The sequence below is a fragment of the Oncorhynchus tshawytscha genome, linkage group LG16, assembly GCF_018296145.1.
Source record: "Oncorhynchus tshawytscha isolate Ot180627B linkage group LG16, Otsh_v2.0, whole genome shotgun sequence".
In the NCBI taxonomy this organism is placed as follows: Eukaryota; Metazoa; Chordata; class Actinopteri; order Salmoniformes; family Salmonidae; genus Oncorhynchus; species Oncorhynchus tshawytscha.
In genome coordinates this window covers 31,808,005-31,830,424 of record NC_056444.1, presented here as the reverse complement: position 1 = coordinate 31,830,424, position 22,420 = coordinate 31,808,005, and the positions used below count along the sequence as shown (strand labels likewise).

The window sequence follows — 22,420 nt, the reverse complement described above, 5'->3', positions numbered from 1 at the left end:
CCAACAGAGACAGTATAATAATTTGTTACGTTACATGTTGTCCTTTTCCCTTATAGACAGTAGGATCCAGCTGAATCATGCCCCAGCTATAACATTTCATTAATCTGTCTGCTCCACTCCAGCCTGGATGTGCCTCCCACAACACTAACAGTGAAAATGGTCTGCCAATCCAGAGGGGAAATTAAAAGCAAAAAAGGGATGAATCTAATTCTCCCCGACCATCGCTTCAGCGCCTCCAAATGTATTACCCTGCCTTCTTACTGCAGGGAGCGAGAGAAAGCAATCCTGCTGTGTCAAACGGGAACATTAACCCACCTCACACAACCCAAGAGGAGGCGATGAACCACAGGCTAACAATATAACACAGTTTAAACTGCCTTCAGCTTTCCCTTTTAGAAATGATGATCTCTCTAGCTCTATATAAAAAAAAAAGCATATGATGTGGTTATGATAGATGGTATATGATCCTGGTTAATAAGGAATAATGTTATAAAGCGCTGTTAAAGCTTGATACAATAGGTTATAGTTCTTTATTCAGGCCCATTTAGAAACATAAGTCCATGACCGAGTAGAAAGCTATAAAACAAATGTACAAATATTCTTCTATATTCTTTCCCCTGGTAGAACTGTGTCACAGCAAACTGTCAAAGATTACGTTCGAAATGGCAGCCAAATCCCTACAGTGCATAGTGCACTACTTTTGACCAGGGCACATGGGGCAATAGGGAATAGGGTGCCTTTTGGGATGCACTCCAAGTCTGTTCTCTAGTGTTTCTTTTTCTAGAAACATGTCACCTCCAAACATTACAAAAACAACTCTCAGGGTTAAAACTAACTAAAGTGGTCCAAACAACAGAACTGAGCTGGGAGGCCTATAGGGTACGTCCTAAATGGCATCCTTTTCCCTATATAGTGCACCAGTACCCTATGGGGTACAAAAGTAGTGCACTACACAGTGAATAGTGAATAGGGTGTGATTTGGGACGCAGCCTCAGAGAGGCTAGATGGGATTTACAGGTAAACTCTGTTGTCAGCTGTCCAAAAATCCGCGCTCTGAGATCTAAAATTCTGCTCAGGTGCTAGCGAGACGTCAGGGCTAACAAACTGTCACTCAGGACTGGAGCATCACATCATTACTGTTTCTACAAGGAGGCCGCCGTCCTTCTTTTTCCGAGCGTGAAGGGGACGTACCTCACCAGGTCAGATGCACTGTGCTTACAGCTTTCCTCCAGCATGTCACATTCATTAACCCACAACTATAATAATAGTCTCACCCAACCTCCTTCCCCCTCTCCTCCCCTCCTCCCTCCTCAGGTCTGTAATGAACTAACTGCCAGTTGCTGAGTCTGACAGACAAGGAAGGAACAGGGTGGGCAGCAACAGACTCTACATTTAAACGTCCGACTCCGTCTCACACTAATCGAGTTATTAACTTTGTGATTTCAGACTGCCGAGTAGCCAGGGTAGGAAAGACCCACAGTTCACTGAGCTGAAATGGAAACTTGGACGTGAGACATCAAGGGTGTCTCAAGCAATCAGTGGCTTTTTATAGCTTCTTACTCCAACAGTCCTGCATTCAGCCAACGGGAGAGAGTCAGGACAGATTAGTGCCTAACCAAGTCCCCTTAGAACCGGTGTGTGTCTGTGAGTGAGGGAGTGTGTGTGCATATGTGTTTGTGTGTGTGTGTGTGCATGGGAATGTGTGTGTGTGTGTGTGTGTGTGTGTGTGTGGGAATGTGTGTGCATGGGAATGTGTGTGTGTGTGTGTGTGTGTGTGTGTGTGTGTGTGTGTGTGTGTGTGTGTGTGTGTGTGTGTGTGTGTGTGCGGGAGGGTGTGTGTGTGTGTGGGGAGGGAGGGATCCACCGGGAGGGAGGAGGGACCCACCCACCACCATCACCACCATTCTGAAGAATGATTAGAACCGAAGTGTTTAGAAGTGGGCTAAGGAGGGGAGAGCGGAGGAAAGCTTCTCATTTGGCCCTTATACCATACCACATGTCTGTATAAGATCCTCCCTACACATAGTCCTCCACAGCTGCATCCATCAAGGCTTTTGCGTGTCACTCGTTCTGGCGAGCCTCGCTTGGATCAGCCCGGCCCAGCTCATTGCAAAGCCCAGCCACTGTCATATTTTTAGATGTGACTGGTTGGTTTTGATTTTTGAGGCTGCTTCTGCAATTACCATTATCATTGGTGGATACAGTATATCATTATCAGATCATTATCATTGATGGATATATCATTATAAGATCGTTGTCATTGGTGAATGACATTGTTGAGAGATCCTGCATGCATTCTACCCAACAATCAGTTGAATGAATTTGGGTATTTAGACCCAATTATTGCATCTCAACACAACACAATGCACCTTCATTAGGAAATATGAGAGAGAGAGAGCAGACAGAATGTGGAGAGAAGTTAGTTAGCCTTAGGGGGTCGCTATCTGCTGAACTTGGCGTTGGCTCACGCTAGGGTAGAGGAAGGTATGTGGGGGAGGGGGAGAAAGACAGCTAGAGGAATAGAACCAACCACACAAGCGAAGGTCTGTAAACCTCATGTCCTTGTCGTTACGTGCAAGGCTTTGTGCTGTTTGCTGTTTTAGCTTCTCAAAACTACGAGGTGTGTTCAGCTTACACACTTTCTCCCTGTGCCCTACAGAAAGCCCAGAAGACCAAAACAGATCAGTACCATATTTCTGTAGCATAACTGCTGTTATGAGCTCACCAGATCATTACAAACACAAACCGTGAGCCGTGACAAGTCACGATAACGTGATTATACATGGTTTGCTTTAAGACCAAAAAGAACTCCAGTTGGACTGTGGGGTGAGATTTCAAGGAAAACTCCACCCAAAAATGATATTTTGGTATTTGTTCCATTAGTCCATTGGTGATATAGTCCCCAAAATGTTTTCCATATCAGCAATCAAGTTTGCAAGATACATAACTTTCAAAATACAGAAATACAGCCGGTATGATAAAGGAATTTTCGACCAGTCGTTCCACTAGTCATGAATCAATCGTTGGATAAATTTCAACTTGATCTAATTGCTTAATGTGTAGAGCTCTTTTTGGAGACATGCTCAAAGGCTAGCTAAATGCCAACAAACAGAAAACCTGTATTCCATTTCACCCTGGAATCTATTTCCTTTCACTGTCTATTCATGGGGTTAAACATTTAATGGAAGCATTAATTGTGGTAGTGATGCGAGAAAGTGTTAAAGTGCTGGTATTTTGCACTCATTACGATCCCTTCATTTTCCATAAAACATCTTGTTATCATGAATAAAACAGGGATGGATAACCACAATTAATTAGAGAATCGCCCTGGGCAGAATGGAAATATGCATTTAGCACTTTTCCCTTTCCAAGTCGGCTCCTGAAATTAAATACCATGCATATTTGTAGAAGAACATGTTTATGAATATTCAGGTAGTCACATTGCTGTTACTGAATATCCAAGCAGATTGTTTTCTAGGAAATGCATTACAACATTAACTCGGGGTCGGGTGACAGTGAATAACCAACTATATTACTCAACAATCCCCACGTACTGAAGTCTTGCCTCATGTCTTGCAACATGGCCTACAGTGCCTTGCAAAAGTATTCACCCCCTTGGCGTTTTTTCTATTTTGTTGCATTACAACCTGTAATTTAAATAGATCAATTGGTGAAGTGAAATGAAAAATATAACTTGTTACAAAAAAAATATTTAATTTAAAAACTGACAAGTTAAAAACTGACAAGTCACCCCCTTTGCTATGAAGCCCCTAAATAAGATCTGGTGCAACCAATTACCTTCAGAAGTCACATAATTAGGTAAATAAAGTCCACCTGTGTGCAATCTAAGTGTCACATGATCTCAGTATATATACACCTGTTCTGAAAGGCCCCAGAATCTGCAACACCACTAAGCAAGCGGCACCACCAAGCAAGCGGCACCACCAAGCAAGCGGCACCACCAAGCAAGCGGCACCACCAAGCAAGCGGCACCACCAAGCAAGCGGCACTATGAAGACCAAGGAACTCGCCAAACAGGTCAGGGACAAAGTTGTGGAGAAGTACAGATCAGGGTTGGGTTATAAAAAAATATCTGAAACTTTGAACATCCCACGGTGCACCATTAAATCCATTAATAAAAAATGGAAAGAATATAGCACCACAACAAACCTGCCAAGAGAGGGCCGCCCACCAAAACTCACAGACCAGGCAAGGGGGCATTAAATCAGAGAGGCAACAAAGAGACCAAAGATAACCCTGATGGAGCTGCAAAGCTCCACAGCGGAGATTGGAGTATCTGTCCATAGGACCACTTTAAGCCGTACACTCCACAGAGCTGGGCTTTACGGAAGAGAGGCCAGAAAAAAATAAGCAAACATGTTTGGTGTTCGCCAAGAGGCACGTGGGAGACTCCCCAAACATGTGGAAGAATATACTCTGGTCAGATGAGACTAAAATTGACATTTTTGGCCATCAAGGAAAACACTATGTCTGGCGCAAACCCAACACCTCTCATCACCATTCCCACAGTGAAGCATGGTGGTGGCAGTATCATGCTGTGGGGATGTTTTTCATCAGCAGGGACTGGGAAACGGGTCAGAATTGAAGGAATGATGGATGGGGCTAAATACAGGGAAATCTGTTTCAGTCTTCCAGAGATTTTATTTAATATATATTTACCAGGTAAGTTGACTGAGAACACATTCTCATTTGCAGCAACAACCTGGGGAATAGTTACAGGGGAGTGGAGGGGGATGAATGAGCCAATTGTAAACTGGGGATTATTAGTTGACTGTGATGGTTTGAGGGCGAGATTGGGAATTTAGCCAGGACACCAGGGTTAAACACCCCTACTCTTACAATAGGTGCCATGGGATCTTTAATGACCTCAGAGAGTCAGGACATCCCATCCGAAAGACAGCACCCTACACAGGGAAGTGTCCCAAATCACTGCCCTGGGTCATTGGGATATTTTTTAGACCAGAGAAAAGTATGCCTCCTACTGGCCCTCCAACACCACTTCCAGCAGCATCTGGTCTCCCATCCAGGAACTGACCAGGACCAACCCTGCTTAGCTTCAGAAGCAAGCCAGCAGTGGTATGCAGGGTGGTATGCTGCTGGCATAAATTTGAGAATGGGACGGAGGTTCTCCTTCCAGCAGGAGAATGACCCTAAGTATAATGCTAAAGAAAAAATCAAGTGGTTTAAGGGGAAACATTTAAATGTCTTGGAATGGCCTAGTCAAAGCCCAGACCTCGAATCCAATTGAGAATCTGTCTTATGACTTAAAGATTGCTGTACACCAGTGGAACTCATCCAACTTGAAGGAGCTGGAGCAGGTTTGCCTTGAAGAATGGGCAAAAATCCCAGTGGCTAGATGTGCCAAGCTTATAGAAACATACCCCAAGCGACTTGCAGCTGTAATTGCTGCAAAAGGTGGCTCTACAAAGTATTGACTTTGGGGGGTGAATAGTTATGCGTGATCGAGTTTTCCGTTTTTGTGTCTTATTTCTTGTTTGTTTCACAAGAAAACATATTTCGCATCTTCAAAGTGTTGTTGTGTAAATCAAATGTTACAACCCCCCCCGAAATACATTTTAATTCCAGGTTGTAAGGCAACAAAATAGGAAAAATGCCAAGGGGGTGAATACTTTCGCAAGCCACTGTATACTGTACTGTACAAACAAAACCTTTGAATAAATAAATTCCACAACAGAGTAACTAGCAACCTTGTAAAAACAGAGAGAGGGAGAGAGCAGATTGGAAATTGGTCAAGAAAAGAAAGAAGGAAGAGTGGATAAAAAAAGACGATAAGGTAGAAACAGACAGTAGCAGAGTAGCAGGTCCTCATATTGTCTGTGTCAGTGAGCCATTTCTGGGGCTATTACTGGGAGGACAGCTCCCATTTGTCCCACCTTGATATCTGAGAGGGCTGTGATAACAGAGAAAGGAGAGGAAAGAAGAGAAGAGAAGAGAAGAGAGGAGAGGAGAGGAGAGGAGAGAGGAGAGGAGAGGAGGGAGAGGAGGGAGAGGAGAGGAGAGGAGAGGAGAGGGAGAGGAGAGGAGGAGGAGAGGAGAGGAGAAGAGTAGAGGGGGCTATACAGCAGCACGGTTTAGATCAGGGCTGGATCTAGCCTTTTGGGGGCCCTAAATAGGATTTTGTTGGGGGCTACCCTGACAAAACATTTTAGTGGTCCCCCTCTTGACGGCGGATGTGAGTTTTAAGGTTAATTTCTTTTCATTCTAAAACATTTTCCACGGAGCGTAGAGAAAATGTTGCAGTTTTAAAGCACGTTTTCTGCAATTCTACACATTTTGCCATTAGACTGCGAGAAAATTTAACAATTTTATGTACACAATTCATGCAATTCTACAAATTTTACCATGGGGCACAGATATTTTTTTCTTCAGTTTTACAGCTAATTTCCTGCACATTTATTACACATTTTGCCATGACTTATGCCATCTTAATTTGATATCTGAGTGAGAATGACTAACAGAATCAATGTGGGCCCCCTGGAGGCCAGGGACCTGGGCCCATGCCCTGAGTGCTCGGTCAGTATTCAGCCATGATTACTACAAGTTTAGATAGCTGGCTAGACTAACTACCAATCCAAAAATTGTTAACTGACATGGCTAATTGATTGACTGTCAGTGACTGACATAACAAGAGAAAAACTGTTGAATGATGCACAATCAAATGTCAAAATTGCACCTGTTGTATTCTACATTTCTGACTCTCAATTGTAAATTCAGACCCCGACAGTTCCTAGGGCCATTGTTACAACAATGACAGGTCAAGGGTGATAAAAGGGTAATAAAACCCCTCCTTTCCTAGTCTCCCTGACCCTATACCACTAAAGCTAGAATGCCGGCATGAAGCATGAATGGGGGCCGGCCATCGAATTTTAATGTTAATACTTTCATAGGATCTTAATAGGGCTGCCTGCCATGACATGTGACCCTGCGGTCAGTGAGCCTTCCCTGCCCTGCATATGTCTCCTGTAATGATGCCTGACCCCATGTCCTCTTAGTGTAACTGACAGCCAATCACAGTGCACATATACAGGGTCATCCTGGGGTCACTCTGACACTGTACAGGAAGAGTATGAGAAGAGGAAGTGCCTTTGCCGTGAATGAATACCGTACCATACAAATAATGATAATCCCTCTAATCCATTTCATTATGATGATGATATGATGAATGCTATGAAAATGAGAGGCAAGGAGGAAGGCGGAAGGAGGAAGAGGGTCAACAAGTATTTCACTGTAAACAATGGACTCATGACCCACTGAACTTTGTGTGGGACTGAAGAGAAGATACGGTATGACTTCTGATTTACGAGACAGCCAGCACGGCGAGCAAGACATATGTAAAAAAGAAGAACAGACAACAGACACGCACATTCAAAAACAAGATCATTTTCAAACTATATGGCCCATTTGTTGACTACTGTGAGATGCATGCTCCCTCCCTCCCTTGTGAGTAACGAGCTGTGTGTATATTCTGCACAGTGGATTCTAAGAGTGGGGGGATGGGAGGGGGAGGAACGGGGTCAAACAGAGGTAAAGATATTGGGTGGCATTTCTAGGCATTTTTTCCTCTCCACTATGAGGAGAGAGAAAGGAGGGAGGAGAAAGGGTGAGAGGAAAGGGAGAGAGAATGGGGGGCAGAGAGAGAGAGAGAAAGAGAGAGAGAAGTAGTACGAGAGAGAGAAGTAGACGAGAGAGAGAGAGAGAGAGAAAGAGAGAGAGAGAGAGAGAGAGAGAGAAAGAGAGAGAGAGAGAGAGAGAGAGAGAGAGAGAGAGAGAGAGAGAGAAAGAGAGTGAAAGAGAGAGAGAGAGAGAGAGGTAGTGGTAGTGGTAGTGGTAGTATTAGGCTAATGGGTGACAACATGAAAAACGCTGGTGGTCTGGGTGCACAGGGTCAGTGTCGTCTCCTGCTACTGCCGGGCAGGGCAGTAGCAGAGCAGGATAGACCAAGACAGGCCCATCTCCTCTCTCACTCAGCCGTCCCCTGATGCTTTTATCTGGCTCCACACTGGTAGTAATAACTGTACTGGGACTTGTTCAATTAAAAAGGCCCATTCACCTCTCTCTTCCTCCCCATCCACCCTCCCAGAAGACTACAGCATAGAAACAGCAAGGGTTTATGGGAGGCCGGGCCCTGCGAGCCCTGGACCAGGTCAGAGAGACATACAGCCGGCTGGGAGTCTGTAGGGGCTGGGATAGAAGTCTAGGATAGCCCCATTATTGGCTGGAGAGAGGAGCAGGGAGGACAGAAGGAAAAGGGATTTTGTGCAGGACACCCTTGCTACTCTATCACACACACACATAAAGACAGAAGTGGCAGGTAGCCTAGCGCTTAAGAGTGTTGGGCCAGTAACCGAAAGGTCGCTGGTTTGAATCCCTGAGCCGGAGAATCAACAGTTAACCAACAACTGCTCCCCGGGTGCTGATGACAAGGATGTTGATTAAGGCGGCCCGCTGCGACATCTCTGATTCAGAGGGGTTGGGTTAAGGCACAATTCAGTTGAATTCATTTGGTTATGCAACTGACTAGGTCTCCTCTTTATTTCTGCTCCTGACAGGAAGCGGAAGAGGATGACGATAAGAAAACAACGGGAGTCATTTGGAATGTGTGTGCCACATGTATTTTGGCGTGACCAGTTATTTGACTGAGTGCCAGATAGCCAGGGACGCTCACATCCTCTTCTCATGGCTGCCTCATCCCATCCTCATTTCCAATCAAAATTCCCCTTTGTTCACACTTTAATATACTTGATTTGTCTAACGATGATGTTGTTCCGAAGCCAAATAGGCCATGCTGAGAAGGCTGTGAGGGGGAGGTAACAAGCAGTGCATCTCTTCCACAACAACAAAAACAACGTCTGGGCCGAGGGCTGTGGGCCGAGGGCTGTGGGCCGGGGGCTGTGGGCCGAGGGCTGTGGGCCGAGGGCTGTGGGCCGGGGGCTGTGGGCCGAGGGCTGAGGGCTGTGGGCCGAGGGCTGTGGGCCGGGGGCTGTGGGCCGGGGGCTGTGGGCCGGGCAGAGGGTAGGGTGTATGGAGGGGTTGGCATTGCCCAGTCTTTACCCACTGCCCATGCTGATTAAAGTGCTGATCTGATGGGCTAGCCTAGCCGGTCCTGCCAAGTTTTTGGAAGGCGAATTTTCTGACCTCTCCTTACTGGGCCTTACATGCACACCCTGGTCTGGCTGGAGCCCATGCGCCTAGTAACTAGCTGCCTCTGACCATGCTTGCGTCCTAAACTGCACCCTAGTCCCTATATAGTGCATTACTTTTGACCAGAGGCTCTAGGTCAAAGTAATGCACTATAGGGAAATGGGTGCCGCTATATGCAGCCCATGTCCCCCTCTAGCCTCTGAAGGGCCCAAGGATGGCGAGGAGAGGAGGTAAGAGGCCCTCTCTATGACCCTTTTTAGGGGTGGCGCGGTTCAGGGGTAGGGGGTGGCACCAGGGTAGGGTATTGTAACAGGGAGGCCACTAGCACCCCACTGTGAAACAATTCAATCTTAAAAGGGTACCATATAGTGGTGCAGAAGGACGAAATATACCATCCATGTGCCTATTGAGGCTATTTTAGGTAATGTAATTATGATGTGAGGAAAAGGCGGTAGCTTTGTTGATTTACAGAGAAGAGATCAAGTGGGAAAGCCAACAAAGCGAGGGTTTGTGGAGTAGCTTTAACTCAATCAGAGATTAACGGGGTCCAGAGACATCCATCACTGCCTGATTTCCTGCTGCCGCTGCCTCCTGCTTGCAGTCGGCCCACACACAAACATAGACGCAGGCATGCACAAACACACACACACCCCTGTCAACCTCCAGAGAGCTGTGGAGTGAGGGCCCGGGAAACACCACACCAGCTATCGACGAACAGGTTGGCAAACCACTCCACGGTGTGCATAATCACAGAGATCGGACGGAAAACTATGGACCGAGGACGTTTGGAATCCAGCCAGCCTGAAATAGAAGGATAGAAGGACTTTCCTACCGACTGCAAAACAAACCCACTTGGCCTTCAAAGCCTCTCCTACTAAGCAAGGCGGCTTTAGGGCAACAAACAGGCCTGGGAGGACCTGGGAAACAAGGGCACATCAATCAAACCCCGAGGGCTATTCAGGGCTACGGCACTAAACCAAACAGGGCTAACATGCCCAGACAAGGTGTATTAACACCACTGACTACAGCCCCAGCCGGCCACGTCAACAGGCCTACACAACCTCCAATAGGCCTCATCAATTAAAACAAGATTCCATGGACTCTTTCCTATAGAGACTGGGAGGGTGGAGGGTGGAGGAGAAGAGAAGCATTGTGAAGTACTGTTTTCTACTTACCCCCCCCTTCTTCCTACAGCCATCTCATAATTACCCCTTGTTTATTTTCCCCTTTTGTTGTTTTGAGCGCAACCAGAAAGACTCCATATTTAAAACAGCCTCTCTTACATGGAAAGAGAGAGAGAAGTGAGGCGGTGAGCTAAAGAAAAACCTGTTGCTTATCTAAAAAGCGAGTGAGTTGAGACTGCATGCTCATATTGCCAATGTCTTTGGAAACAGCACTCTAATTGAATTACGACCTGAGTGTTTAATGCTTTTTCACCTTTCTCTGGAATTCAAATTTGTATGAATTTCTTACAGTCCATAAATCTGTGTCAAGATAGAGACAATGCAGTTCTCTAATCATGGGCTGAATCCCAATGGTACCCTATTCCCTGCATAGTGCACTACTTTTGACCAGAACCCATACAGATTATGCAGGGAACAGTGCACTTTGTAGGGAGTATGGTGCCATTTGGGATGCAACCATGTACTTGTCCATGAAGTTATTTTCCTGGGAGTCTGTTTTGGATAAAAAGCAAGGCATACTACAAGAAATCCCTCAGCTGTGTGGGCTATGACATCATCCACTAAAAATCCATATAGGGATGCTTATATGGCTCTGGAGGGAAAACACTAAACAGGTCGCAACCAACCAAAACTCAGATACTAAATCATCCATTCTCAGTGAACATGGATGATTAAATAAACCTGAAACATGATATCTTTATATCGTTGCATAGCAGAGTTATAGGTCTGCAAGTCTGCTTTTTTCTGATTTACGACTGAGTCCCCGTACTCCTCTCCTCATTCCTTTCTTCTTCTCCCTCCTGTTTCATCTTCCCCTCCTCTTCCTTCTCCTCCTCCTCTGAAGTGGAGTCCTCTCCTGCGGGGTAGAAGAGTGGCTCGCCTCCCGGTCGTGGTGTGCGTGAGCTGGGCGCGCATGAATCAAAGTAGTGACAGAGCAGCAGGGAGGACGGCAGATGTCACGGCAAGAAAGCTTTTCAATCAGGCTGCCCTTCCAACACTGGCCAAGGTGAACACTTCACTACCGGCAAACTCATCTCCTCTAGTCTAGCCCCAGCCAGGGATAGACACACGCACGCACGCACTCACTCACACACACATACGCACACACACACACACACACACACACACACACACACACACACACACACACACACACACACACACATTTAAATCCTGCTCATTAGCCAAAGGACTTTTGCCACCATTAACCCTTTGCGTAACATAAGAGAGAAATGAGAGAGAGAGCGAGAGAGAGAGAGTGAGAGAGAGAGAGAGAGAGAGAGAGAGAGAGAGAGAGAGAGAGAGAGAGAGAGAGTCAAGAGGATTCCTACACCACTCTCTTTTTAAAGCCTTTTGTCCTCTATCTTATGACAGAGGTGAACCTCTCTTTTAAACATGACCCCAGAGAGATAGTTTAGACAGGGCTTTCATCTGCTGGGAAATGCTAATTACACTAGTTTTAATGGGTCACCGGACTGGCCAGAAGTCTTTCTGTATGCTGTGAATGTACCAGAAAAACAGGGCTTTCTGAAAAACCTGTGTCCTCTTTTCTGTTATGGCAAGTTACGAATTTGTGATATTTCAGAGCAACAACTCACCTTGAAGCAAATTGCTATCAGTGGTGCTGCTGTAATGTAATTTGAGATACAATGTACTTCCTACTGTACAACTCTGGAGGCGGACCAGGTGCATCATTTCAGCCGATATTGTCCTCTGTAGTTAAAATACACAGTGCTGCTGCTCTCTGCATTTTGCCTCGTTGAGCAGATCTGCCTCTGTTGCCTCAACTCTGCTTTGATGTTGTACAGCGGAACTGCTTCACTGACACAGACTCACACAAAAGAGACCCATAAACAACTAGAAATCCTGTCTGTTAGTCAGGCTATAAGTATCTCCAACAATTCATGTCAGCCCAAAACACTTCCCCTGGCCCTAAGAGGTCACAGCCTGCCTGCATGTTTTAGAAGACCTGAACGTGCCCGACAGAGAATTAAAAAAGCCTCCTTACATTCCCGCCTTATTTATTTTCCTCCATGACAACGGAGGCTGATGGACGATCACGCAGCCCACTCACCACCTCCATATTTGCTTGTGCAGCGGACGAGCGTGAGAGAGGGTTTTGCGTCCCAAATGGCACCCTATTCCTTTTATAGTGCCCTATTGGGCTTATAGGTCTCTGGTCAAACTAAGTGCACTATATAGGGATTAGGGTGGCATATGGGATGCATCCAGGGAGTGAGAGGGGAAGTGAGTGGGAGAGTCAGCGCACTTTATTCAGGGGATTTCTGGGGAGAGTTATGGGGCACTTCCACACAGAGATGGAGCCTCTCCACAGAGGAGAGAAGACCCACTGATATCCCAACCCCAGCAGGGAGCTTCAGGCCCAGGCAGGCTTGTGTGGCAGTACCAGGGAAGCAGTCGCAGCAGTGAGTCCCATGCACAAACCCCCTCCTTCTTCACAGTACCCCTCGTATACTCTGAGAGGAACAGGTGGTCTTCATTGTTAAACATGAAGTGTTGTGTTACGAACCTATGAGTCAGTCAGGGTCTTAGGATTTGTGCAGAACAAAAAGACCTACATAAAACAGAACTCTCCAGAACCAGTAGGGGGCTGAGTACACTTTCCCCTGCTTTTCCCTGCTGTAACTCATGTCTGTAGTCTCGGTCTGTGTCGAAAATGGCACCCTTTTCCCTACATAGTGCACTACTTTTGACCAGATCCCTATGGGGCACTATACAGGGAATAGGGTGCCATTTGGGTTGCAAGCCTTTAGTCCAGCAGGGCTAGCCAGGAGGAATGCCCGGCAGGGCAGGCGGAGAGTGGAGGGCAGAGGGCAGGCAGGCAGGATGTGTATTGTCTCAGACCACAGCGAAGAGTGTTTGTCTTCCCAGCAGGGTATGTGGCTCTCTGAGGGGGCTACTCGGCAGGAGAGGGGAGGGGGTCATAATTAGAGAGAAGAAAAGGCTGCTTTTTCAAGCCTTGAGTTACGGGCAGTCACAGTCAGTAGCAGGGGAGATGGAGGGGGGGCTAGGGGACGAAGTGGGGAGTTCAGCTAGTGGGGAGCTCAGTTAGTGGGGAGTTCAGTTAGTGGGGAGCTCAGTTACTGGGGAGTTCAGTTAGTGGGGAGCTCAGTTAGTGGGGAGCTCAGTTAGTGGGGAGTTCAGTTAGTGGGGAGCTCAGCTAGTGGGGAGCTCAGTTAGTGGGGAGTTCAGCTAGTGGGGATTTAACTTCTGAGGCACTGTGTGTTAGACGAGCTGAAGCTTTCACTCACTGACTGACTGGCTTTCTCCCTCTCTCCTCCTCTCTCTTCCTCTCTCCTCCTCTCTCCTCCCCCCACAAAGGGCCTTCTTCAGAAGGCATTCTCCGAATATTTCCCCCCACCCTCCATGTCTCCTCGCCATCTCAGGACTGCATGGGCTGTCACACAGGAATTCACTGTTCTCTGAGGTCCAGCAAACACAGGACAGGCGGAAAGAAGAGGGAGGAAGGAATAAGGAGACTCACTCGCATATAGAAGGAATCATCCTCTCTCTTTTCATCTCTCCATTTTAACCTATCTTTTCTCAAAAACATAAGAGGACAGAGAGGCATTTTCATATCGAAAGCAACCTCTCCTTTTCTTACCCCATCGCTCAACTTTAACCCCTTTTTCCGTCAAAAGGCAGCTCTACTCTTCAGCAGTCTTCACCATAGCTATGAGGGGATCTCACATTATGTAGGCATAGAAAGAATTGGTCCGATATTTTGTTTGGTCAGAGGATCCAAGCACATCAATGATTCATTGTGCTGTCAAAAGCATATCATATTGGTGGAATGTTGATTCCAACCAAAGCAGCTTTCGTAGAAAGCTACAGCATCACACTATGCAAGCTTTTCTAAGTCTAAAGTTAACTTCAGAGCAAATTGAGTCCAAATATTTGTCTTGACGGACCAGGCTTTTACCTCAAACTTCATTTGGTTTGTGAGAGCTACACCAGTGGCGTAACCCAAAAACACAGCATGAGAGTCTATACAACACTGCATGGAAAGGTAAACATTTCCCACATTCACTGTTCAATGGCCACTTAGTCCTTATCTACTGGTGAACGCTTTTCCTCCAACTCTCCTCTCTCTCAGGATACGAGTTGTAGACTGAGGCTGAGTCCCAAATGGAACCCTATTCCCTATATAGCGGAGAACACAGGGCCCATCGGGCTCAGGTCAAAAGTAGTTCACTATAAAGGGAATAGGGCACCATTTGGAATGCAGACCTAACCTTTCAAACAAACCCGTCAGCCAGTCACACGTGTAACAACAGAGGTAGACTCAGCCTTTTGTTTGGTTTCTGTTTGGTTGGCTGATAACGGCAATGTAGGAGCACATGTGGAGCATGTGTGTTCCATTTGGACCAATAATTAAATTGCAGGGGAGCGTACTGAGGCTTGCATTGTAGCTGCCTGCTTACCCCCTACGCACTGGTCCATCAGATAAGCAAGGCAAGGCAAGGCTTCCATTCTGGGACTTGCCTTCATCAGTTTCCATTATGCAAGGGTTGTTTTGTCTGAGTTGAGCTGCGACTGGATGGTCCATGGAAGTCTGATTACTGCTGCTGTACAAATCACACCAACCCAACCGCTATCTAGCAACACAAAGACACCAAGGCCATGAAGCACATACAGTATCTCTCCCTCCTATGCCCTAATGGACTTATCTACATTATGACATGTCCCTCTAGCTATTAAGATGAGTGGCCTTCCCTTTACTAAGCACCATTAGGATACATGAGTTGAGACCTAGGGCCATGAGAAATGAGAGAGCCTAATTGAATGGCTGCATCTTAAACGCCAGCCTATTCCCTGTATAGTGCAGTACTTCTGACCAGGGCTCTGGTCAAAAGTAGTGCACTATGTAAGGGATAGGGTGATATTTGGGACTCGGTCAATGTCACTGGCCATCTTCCCGATCCAGTCTAAAGTGACCACGTAAGGGGAAACTAGTGGAACTATAGTCCCATGAAACCCGCTGGATTACAACGTGGACTACGAAACGCTACCAGACCAAACAGGGTGGAGGAGAAGTGGTTCAAGTAGAAGAGCCTTGAGGTCAAGCTGACCCTGTTTCTCCACTGTATATTACTGCGTCCCAAATTGCACCCTATTCCCTAGAGTGCACCACTCTTGGCCAGAGTCTTATGGGAAACCCTATGGGCTCTGGCCAAAAGTACTGCACTAAATAGGGAATAAGGTGCCATTTGGGACGCATAAACTGCATGAACCACATGAATCACTAGTGACTTGATTAAGTTTCAAAGATGTCTCTGCAGGTTAGTTGTTGTTAGTGTGCTTCCCTCTAGCACTGTGGTTTATAACCCGTGACCACTCCACGGGCAGCATTACACAGTAAAAACACTGTAAACCCTGGCTCTGCTCCAAACATAATAAGGACGTTTGGCAAAGGTTGGAACAAGGAAAATAACATGCTCATTATACGCAACTAACAAATGTACGGAGGGACAAGCAATTAACTGCATGGCAGGTCAGCCCCAACGTGGAAAACAGAACCCTTCAATGGATGTGGACTGAAACGTTAGAAATCATTTGTACACAACACGGAAATGCTTAAACTTGAAGTTCACCGAGGACATTTCTTTTCAACTGAAAAAAGGGAAGCCATATTGCATTTTGTGCCTTGAGGCTGAGTTCCTTATTTTTTGTGTGTGTGTTTAAACACAGGAAACTCATTCCTGGTTAATTCCATTAACAAAAGTATTGTGTCCTCTTTCTATATGTCCACACACACACACACACACACACACACGCACGCACACACACACACGCAGTAACCTTGTGCCTGGCGACATTTTAACAGTCCCTGGGTGATTAAATCTGAGCTAGGAAAAGTCAGGACCACCAGGATCCTCCTCTGGAAGACGGCAGTGGTCAACCAGGCAGTAAATCACAGAATGGCCCTTTATAGAAGCAGTAAATCACAGAATGGCCCTTTATAGAAGCAGTAAATCACAGAATGGCCCTTTATAGAAGCAGTAAATCACAGAATGGCCCTTTATAGAAGCAGTAAAGCGGTATAACCCACCGTGTCTTTCTTTTCACCAAACTTTTCACCTAAATCCAATGACATGGTTCATATAATTGTTGAGTTCACTTTGAATCCACATTAGCTGACAACTCAATCAAGTGTAGACCAAAACTAGTTGTTAAACTGACGTCTGTGCCCAGTGGGCAGAGATCCTATTAAAACAGTGCAACCTACGGGCCTATGTGGTATTCAGCGAAAACACAAACGGCATAGCAGTGAGAGAGAAAGAGAGAGAGAGCTTGGATGTAGTGCGTAGTGGGGATACAGTAACAGTATCCATCCCTGTTCACTCTGTGTTCTCTAGCTGCCCCTCCAGCGTAAACAAAGGCACAGAGGGAACACACACAGGGAACCGGGAACAGGGCAGGGTTTGGGGCGCAGGCAGAGACAGAGGGATAGGCAGCCAGCCAGCCCAGGCTGAGACATTGCTTCACCTCAGGGCACCACTGACACAGGGAGGCAGCAGGCTCATCACATTACTGTGGAGCTCCGGTTTCATAGCCTGGCTGCCCGGCTTAGACCTCCCCGACAACAGGTTAACCGTTTGACCTGGAGTGGCATAACACCTTAAAGCTTAAAAGTCAAACATGGAACTGGAACTGACCCAGCAGGATGGGTCAGTTCCCCTTCTAATGGACTATGATGAGAAGAGGAAGAGAAATGTATAATGTATCGAAGTTTAGACGAAATGGGCTTACTTCCTCAATGGAAAGACCCATGAGAATCTGAAAAATATTAAGTCCTTTGAGTAAAATCTTTCTCAGACAATGACAAGAAAATAAACTCTGAAGCAAGTTTTTTTTTTTTTTAAACACTCCTGCCTCACACATGCAGGCAGCGCTCCGCTCGCAATAATTCCATAGCCACTAGATGGCGGGCTTTCATGTACAATATGCATGAACGGTGTAGTGGGCAGCCAAGTCAACTTACTTGCACTCTCTGTCCTCGAGATCAAAATGCGGGTTAAAGTTGATTAGAATTCTTTGGTGAGGTCCAGGCGCTGTTATCACCCAAACGCATTTCTGAGATGGCAAATATGATGTCGGATACCCAGGCGAGGTGAGGTAATTCGCATTGGTTATTCTGATGTTGTCCCCACACTTGTCTGCAAGAAAGAAAGGGGAGAAAAGACAGTCAGCACAACAGACCAAAGTGACACAGACGCAGGGATTCAAATGAATCAATAATGTTGGCTAGAATTTAATGCAGAAAAAAAAGTGTGTTTTTTAATCAGAATATTGTCCCGATGAAGATAGAGACTGTTTTCAAAATCAAACTGGAGTCGAACATGATTGTTTGAATAATTTTTATAAATATATATTTAGGCTGAAAATTATAAGCTAACTCCATATAAACATATACCCACAGTGTCTAAATATGTCTAAACTAGATACCAAACAAATGGAATATGCGTTTTGGCTATTTTGGTTAGGTCGTGAAGACACACCGTAAAGTCAATCATTTCTGACAGTCAATGCGCTAAAGATTATGCATTTCTCCCACTTTTTGATAAATGTGTTATATTGACTTTTTATTATATTAATTTGCTCAGATAACACAGTATGGTACACATTTTATTTGACAGGCATGTATAAGGATGGTATACAACACAATTGTTCACAAACATTAGGAAAAGTTTCGCCTATAGCCTACTGTTAATTGTAGTGGTTTATGTTGGGCCAACAAGGTTGATGTTAATCGCTTGTCAATTAAATTAAAAAATGTTTTTTTTATAAATAGGCTAGTAAAAAATTCTGTGAAATGTCACAAACAGCTATTATCTAGAACAACTCCTAATGACCAAGGACCATTAGCCCCGGCAGGGAGTAATGGATTCATGTAGTAGACCGAGAGTGGACGGGGAGCTGCTGCTACACTGTGGCTGTGCCGGGGTATGGCTGAGTCTCCATGGGAATGGCACATATGGTGCCATGCGACTTGTAGACAATGTGTTATATGGCAATAACGCCAAACAATAAAAAAAATGATAGACTCTAGTTTTTTCACAGATTATCTGTGAGGAGCATCATTTATTTGTTTTTGGGGTAGCCTATGTAGATTATAACATAAAACAAAATATCTATGCCATCTATTTTTCGTTTGCTGAGTAATCTATATTAACGAATGATGCTCGTAATGTTTGTTAGATTCACGCAGATCCTTATAAAACTTGTTTCCCTTTTCACACAGACCATTTCTTTACAAGCGCCGGAGAATAACGAGCCCTTCCTCGTGTCTAGAGACACGCCACTTCAAGTAGTCCAAATTAGCCTCTCACTTTATCTTCATTTATGTGTGCGCAGTCATGCTTTTGTATTATAGCTACCATCTGCCATGTAAAGTACTTGAAAATGTGTTTTGAATAGGATACAATGCAATATTCAACAGAATTTGAAATGTGGCGGTTCATTCTTTCTTATGTCTCTATTCATTCTATCGTAAATAAGTTTGCTCATAGTGGAAACGAAGCAATAAAGTGCCGCCTACATGTATTTGCTACAGCAAAGAAAGAGGGAAGTACCCTAGCACTAGTCTACTGTGCCCAAACGTTTAATAACATCTGAAAAATAGAACGACCCACACTACAGTAATGTATCTGTGACAATGGCAGCACTAACCCGCAGGGAAGACAGGCAGGTGAACGCGTAACGAGTCAGAAAAACATCAGCGAAGGGTTGGAGACGGTTCATCCTTAAAAACATCAGGATAAATAGGCTAGCCCAGCACAGCCGGGGGAATATCAGTTGTCACTTACCATTTTTGAAAGCCTTAGCGACGAAGAAGATTCCCATTAAGAGGAACAGCACTAATCCACAATGCATCCTTGTTTTGTTAGAAACAAAATAAAATGAGGAAAAACGAAAAACGAAATAAAACTCCTCCCAAGGTTTTTCAGGTCCTGTTATTCTTCCTTATTTTCAAGCTTGGGCCGAAAGAAAACAAATAAAGCAGAAGTGTCTTGACTAAAGCGGTTGAAATGTGTTTGGATATGTCTCAGGTCGGCTGCTGTATCCTGTCATTCAGGTCCGGTTTCCTCTCTCTTCCAGTTGGGGTCCTCTCTCAAACACTGGCGTTGCCATTTCCTCCACACAAGTAGTCGGAGCGAGTGAAAGAATAAGTAAAAATCCCCGGCGCCAGCACCACTCCCGTTTCAACTCCTTGGAAACGATGACCAGGCAAGAGGTAATCCGTCGGTGCTAAATGGAAAGAAATATTGAGAGTAAGCAGCAGTGGTGGTTGATATTCGTCTCAAAAGTGGGCACATTAGCAAATCAAGCTCGCGTTGTTCCCCTTCGCCCTCTGCTGATTCTCAAATCTGACAAGACACGAACTAGTAATACTAACATCTGGCGAAAGTCATTGCCATAATAGAGGCTTAAAACGATGGATACGACCCCTAAATTGCGGCCGCTTTTCTTCTTTTGAGCGGGTGTGCTGCCTGCTTCAGTCTGGTTGCTAGAGCCTAAATCTCAGAGGTCTCTGATTGGTTTGATTACAAATATGCATAGCCTAACCTATGGACGCCCCTCTCTCTTTAAAAGCTGAGGTCTGGGTTCTTTTTCCGAGACTCTCTCCGTCTCACTTGCAGACTTCCAGTCAGACCTGAAAGTGACAGCGCACACGGGCGCTAGCTCTCTTTCACTATCCCTCCTCTGTTGGAGATGGACTGTCACACTGTCACTGGCTACTGGATGTCACTAAACTACGCTAACAAACAGCTCAACTGGAGGACAATAACATAGACCACTACTGCCTCCAAAACTTGTATTTGTGTGTGCCAAACGACCTCTCTCAAAGACGCTAAGGCTAATTCTGAATTCAAGGGAGCTCCCTAGGAGAGAAAAGCCTCCTTCAAATGCTATGTGGCATTCAATATCGAATTATCATTCTAAAGAAGAGATATCGATTTGCAATATGAATAATTTTTTTATACCATATATCTATTTTTACGCATCAAATGGGCTATGTAGATCTCCTAATTGTAAAAGCGGTTAACGCACGAATCGCGATAAAGCATTCATTAAAACGTCATATTGAGATTTAGGGGGAAATCAATGGCAGTGCAAAGCATCAAGCAATTTGGCTTTTTAGACTACCTTATGGCACTGTACAAAAAGAGGACTTACATTCAATATGAAATGCTTTCGACCAGCTGCTATGCTCACCAAGTCACAGGATAAAATACTCTGTGCAACTACTCTGACGTGAATCCAAGGGCGCCTAACATTCCTTACATGTGACACTGAAAATCTGAATTACAGAGTAATTCAACATTTCAAGCGATACAAAACGTGCCCGTACCCTGCGTTCTATGCTGTTCAGGGGGATAGTAGCTCACTTCAATGCGCTGTATTTTTAAAACCATGTGAATGAAAGCTAAGAGCACGCTTCGCTCAGTGTTCCTCATATAACAACATTGTTCTGTCTCTTCTGAATTCAAGCCACTTAATGAAAAATAACTGCATTCACCTGCGTCTTGTAGACTCACTCACAGCCCCATATGTATCCAATATCGAAGCGAAGCAGTTTTCGGCAGGCTGAGAGTATGCCCTCTCTGTTTCTCTGTCAAAGTCTCCGCACCCCCTTCCAAATCCGTTAACCTCAAAAACAACCACAGGAAAGGACAGGTCTCCACCGCTGACGAGAGAGGAAGTCAATTCCCAAATATTTCCCCAGTCAATCCGTAGCCTGTAGTACGCCGGGGCCGGTCCGGGCAACCCTGACGCTCAGCACCTTTCTGCTCCGCGCAAAGGCACGCGCCCGCTGCCAATTCCTTCCCGGAGACTCAACTCAGCGTACACACAGCCAGCTATCCGCTGCTGTCAGTAGTATCAAGTGAGGGATACGGGATTTGTGCTTACAATGAGTAGCACGGCGCCGGTAAAAGTCAGTCCAAAATATCACCCGAGGTTAGAAAATGTCAATATCCTATAGAGCATTGATTGATTGAATGCATTGACTGCTTGACTCGAATTTAGCATTTCTTATTCCTCCCTCTGTACAGCGCGTCACGCACCTCTCCTGCGTGTGTGCTCAGCTACTGTAGCGCTGTTGAGAACACAGGCTTCGTTTGGAGTCTCCGGTGTCTCGGGACCCAGCCAGCCAGTCACACGCCCATTTACCAGGGGGTTGCCTCGACAATCGAGATGTAGATTCAACCGCCTGGCTGTCTTATCGCAGTCTACAGAATAGACTGAGTCACATTAGATATTAGGACACATCTGAACACACCCACAAAATAAGCACTGATAATACAACTGCCATTCATCTTACTCATACGTTCAACGCTATTATTGATACGTTTTGTGTAATGATCTAGTAATAAACAGCCATTGCCCCAAATTGCATTCTTACAGGCTATATGGACCTCGTATGAACTGTCTTCTTGAATTCTCACATTTAATGTGTTTAAATGTACACTTATTATTGACCAGCAAGTACCTGATCAATTGTACCGTCTGGTCTGGACATATTTGGTAGCAGGTACACTCTTAGAAAAAATGAATCCCAACAGGGTTATTGTGCTGTCCCAATAGGATAACCCTTTTTGGTTCCAGGTAGAAACCTTTTTGGTTTCAAGTACAATTTTGGGTTCCATGTAGAACTCTCTGTGGAAAGGGTTCTACGTGGAACCTAAATTGGTTTTTACCTGCAACCAAAAGGGTTCTTCAAAGGGTTCTGATATGGGGACAGCGAATGACCCGTTGAGGTTTGATATAGCACCTTTTTTCTTAGAGTGTATAGAGAGACCTTTGAGAGACCTGGACTCCAGCGCGTACAGGGCGCACGCAGTCCTGTGAGTCTGGAACTTGCTATTGGCCAGAAATGACCCTGTGTCATGATTGGAATAATATGGATATTGTGAACATAAAACAAATGTGAGTTATTGATTGACATGATCATTTAAACAAGCTGAACTCCTATATGTCAACGTTACAAATACCTTAGGAGGTTGTTAGTCTATTCATTAAAATAG

At 45.3% G+C, this 22,420-nt stretch overlaps 1 protein-coding gene across 2 annotated transcripts in view; it reads right to left on the bottom strand.

Annotated features, from left to right (window-relative positions):
* Positions 1–21,565, bottom strand: part of LOC112215586 (neuropilin-1a) — an 82,316-nt gene extending 60,751 nt beyond the window's left edge. Inside the window, exons 1-3 of one of the 2 annotated variants that reach the window (XM_024374728.2) lie at positions 20,914–21,565; positions 19,199–19,640; positions 17,374–17,548 (exon numbers count right to left, since the gene is read on the bottom strand). In XM_024374728.2, coding sequence (XP_024230496.1) covers positions 17,374–17,548; positions 19,199–19,265 — 242 coding nt within the window. In that variant the 5' untranslated portion in view covers positions 19,266–19,640; positions 20,914–21,565. The remainder of the gene's footprint in view (positions 1–17,373; positions 17,549–19,198; positions 19,641–20,913) is intronic. The other variant, XM_024374729.2, reaches the window with a different exon arrangement.
* Positions 21,566–22,420: the final 855 nt, after the last annotated feature.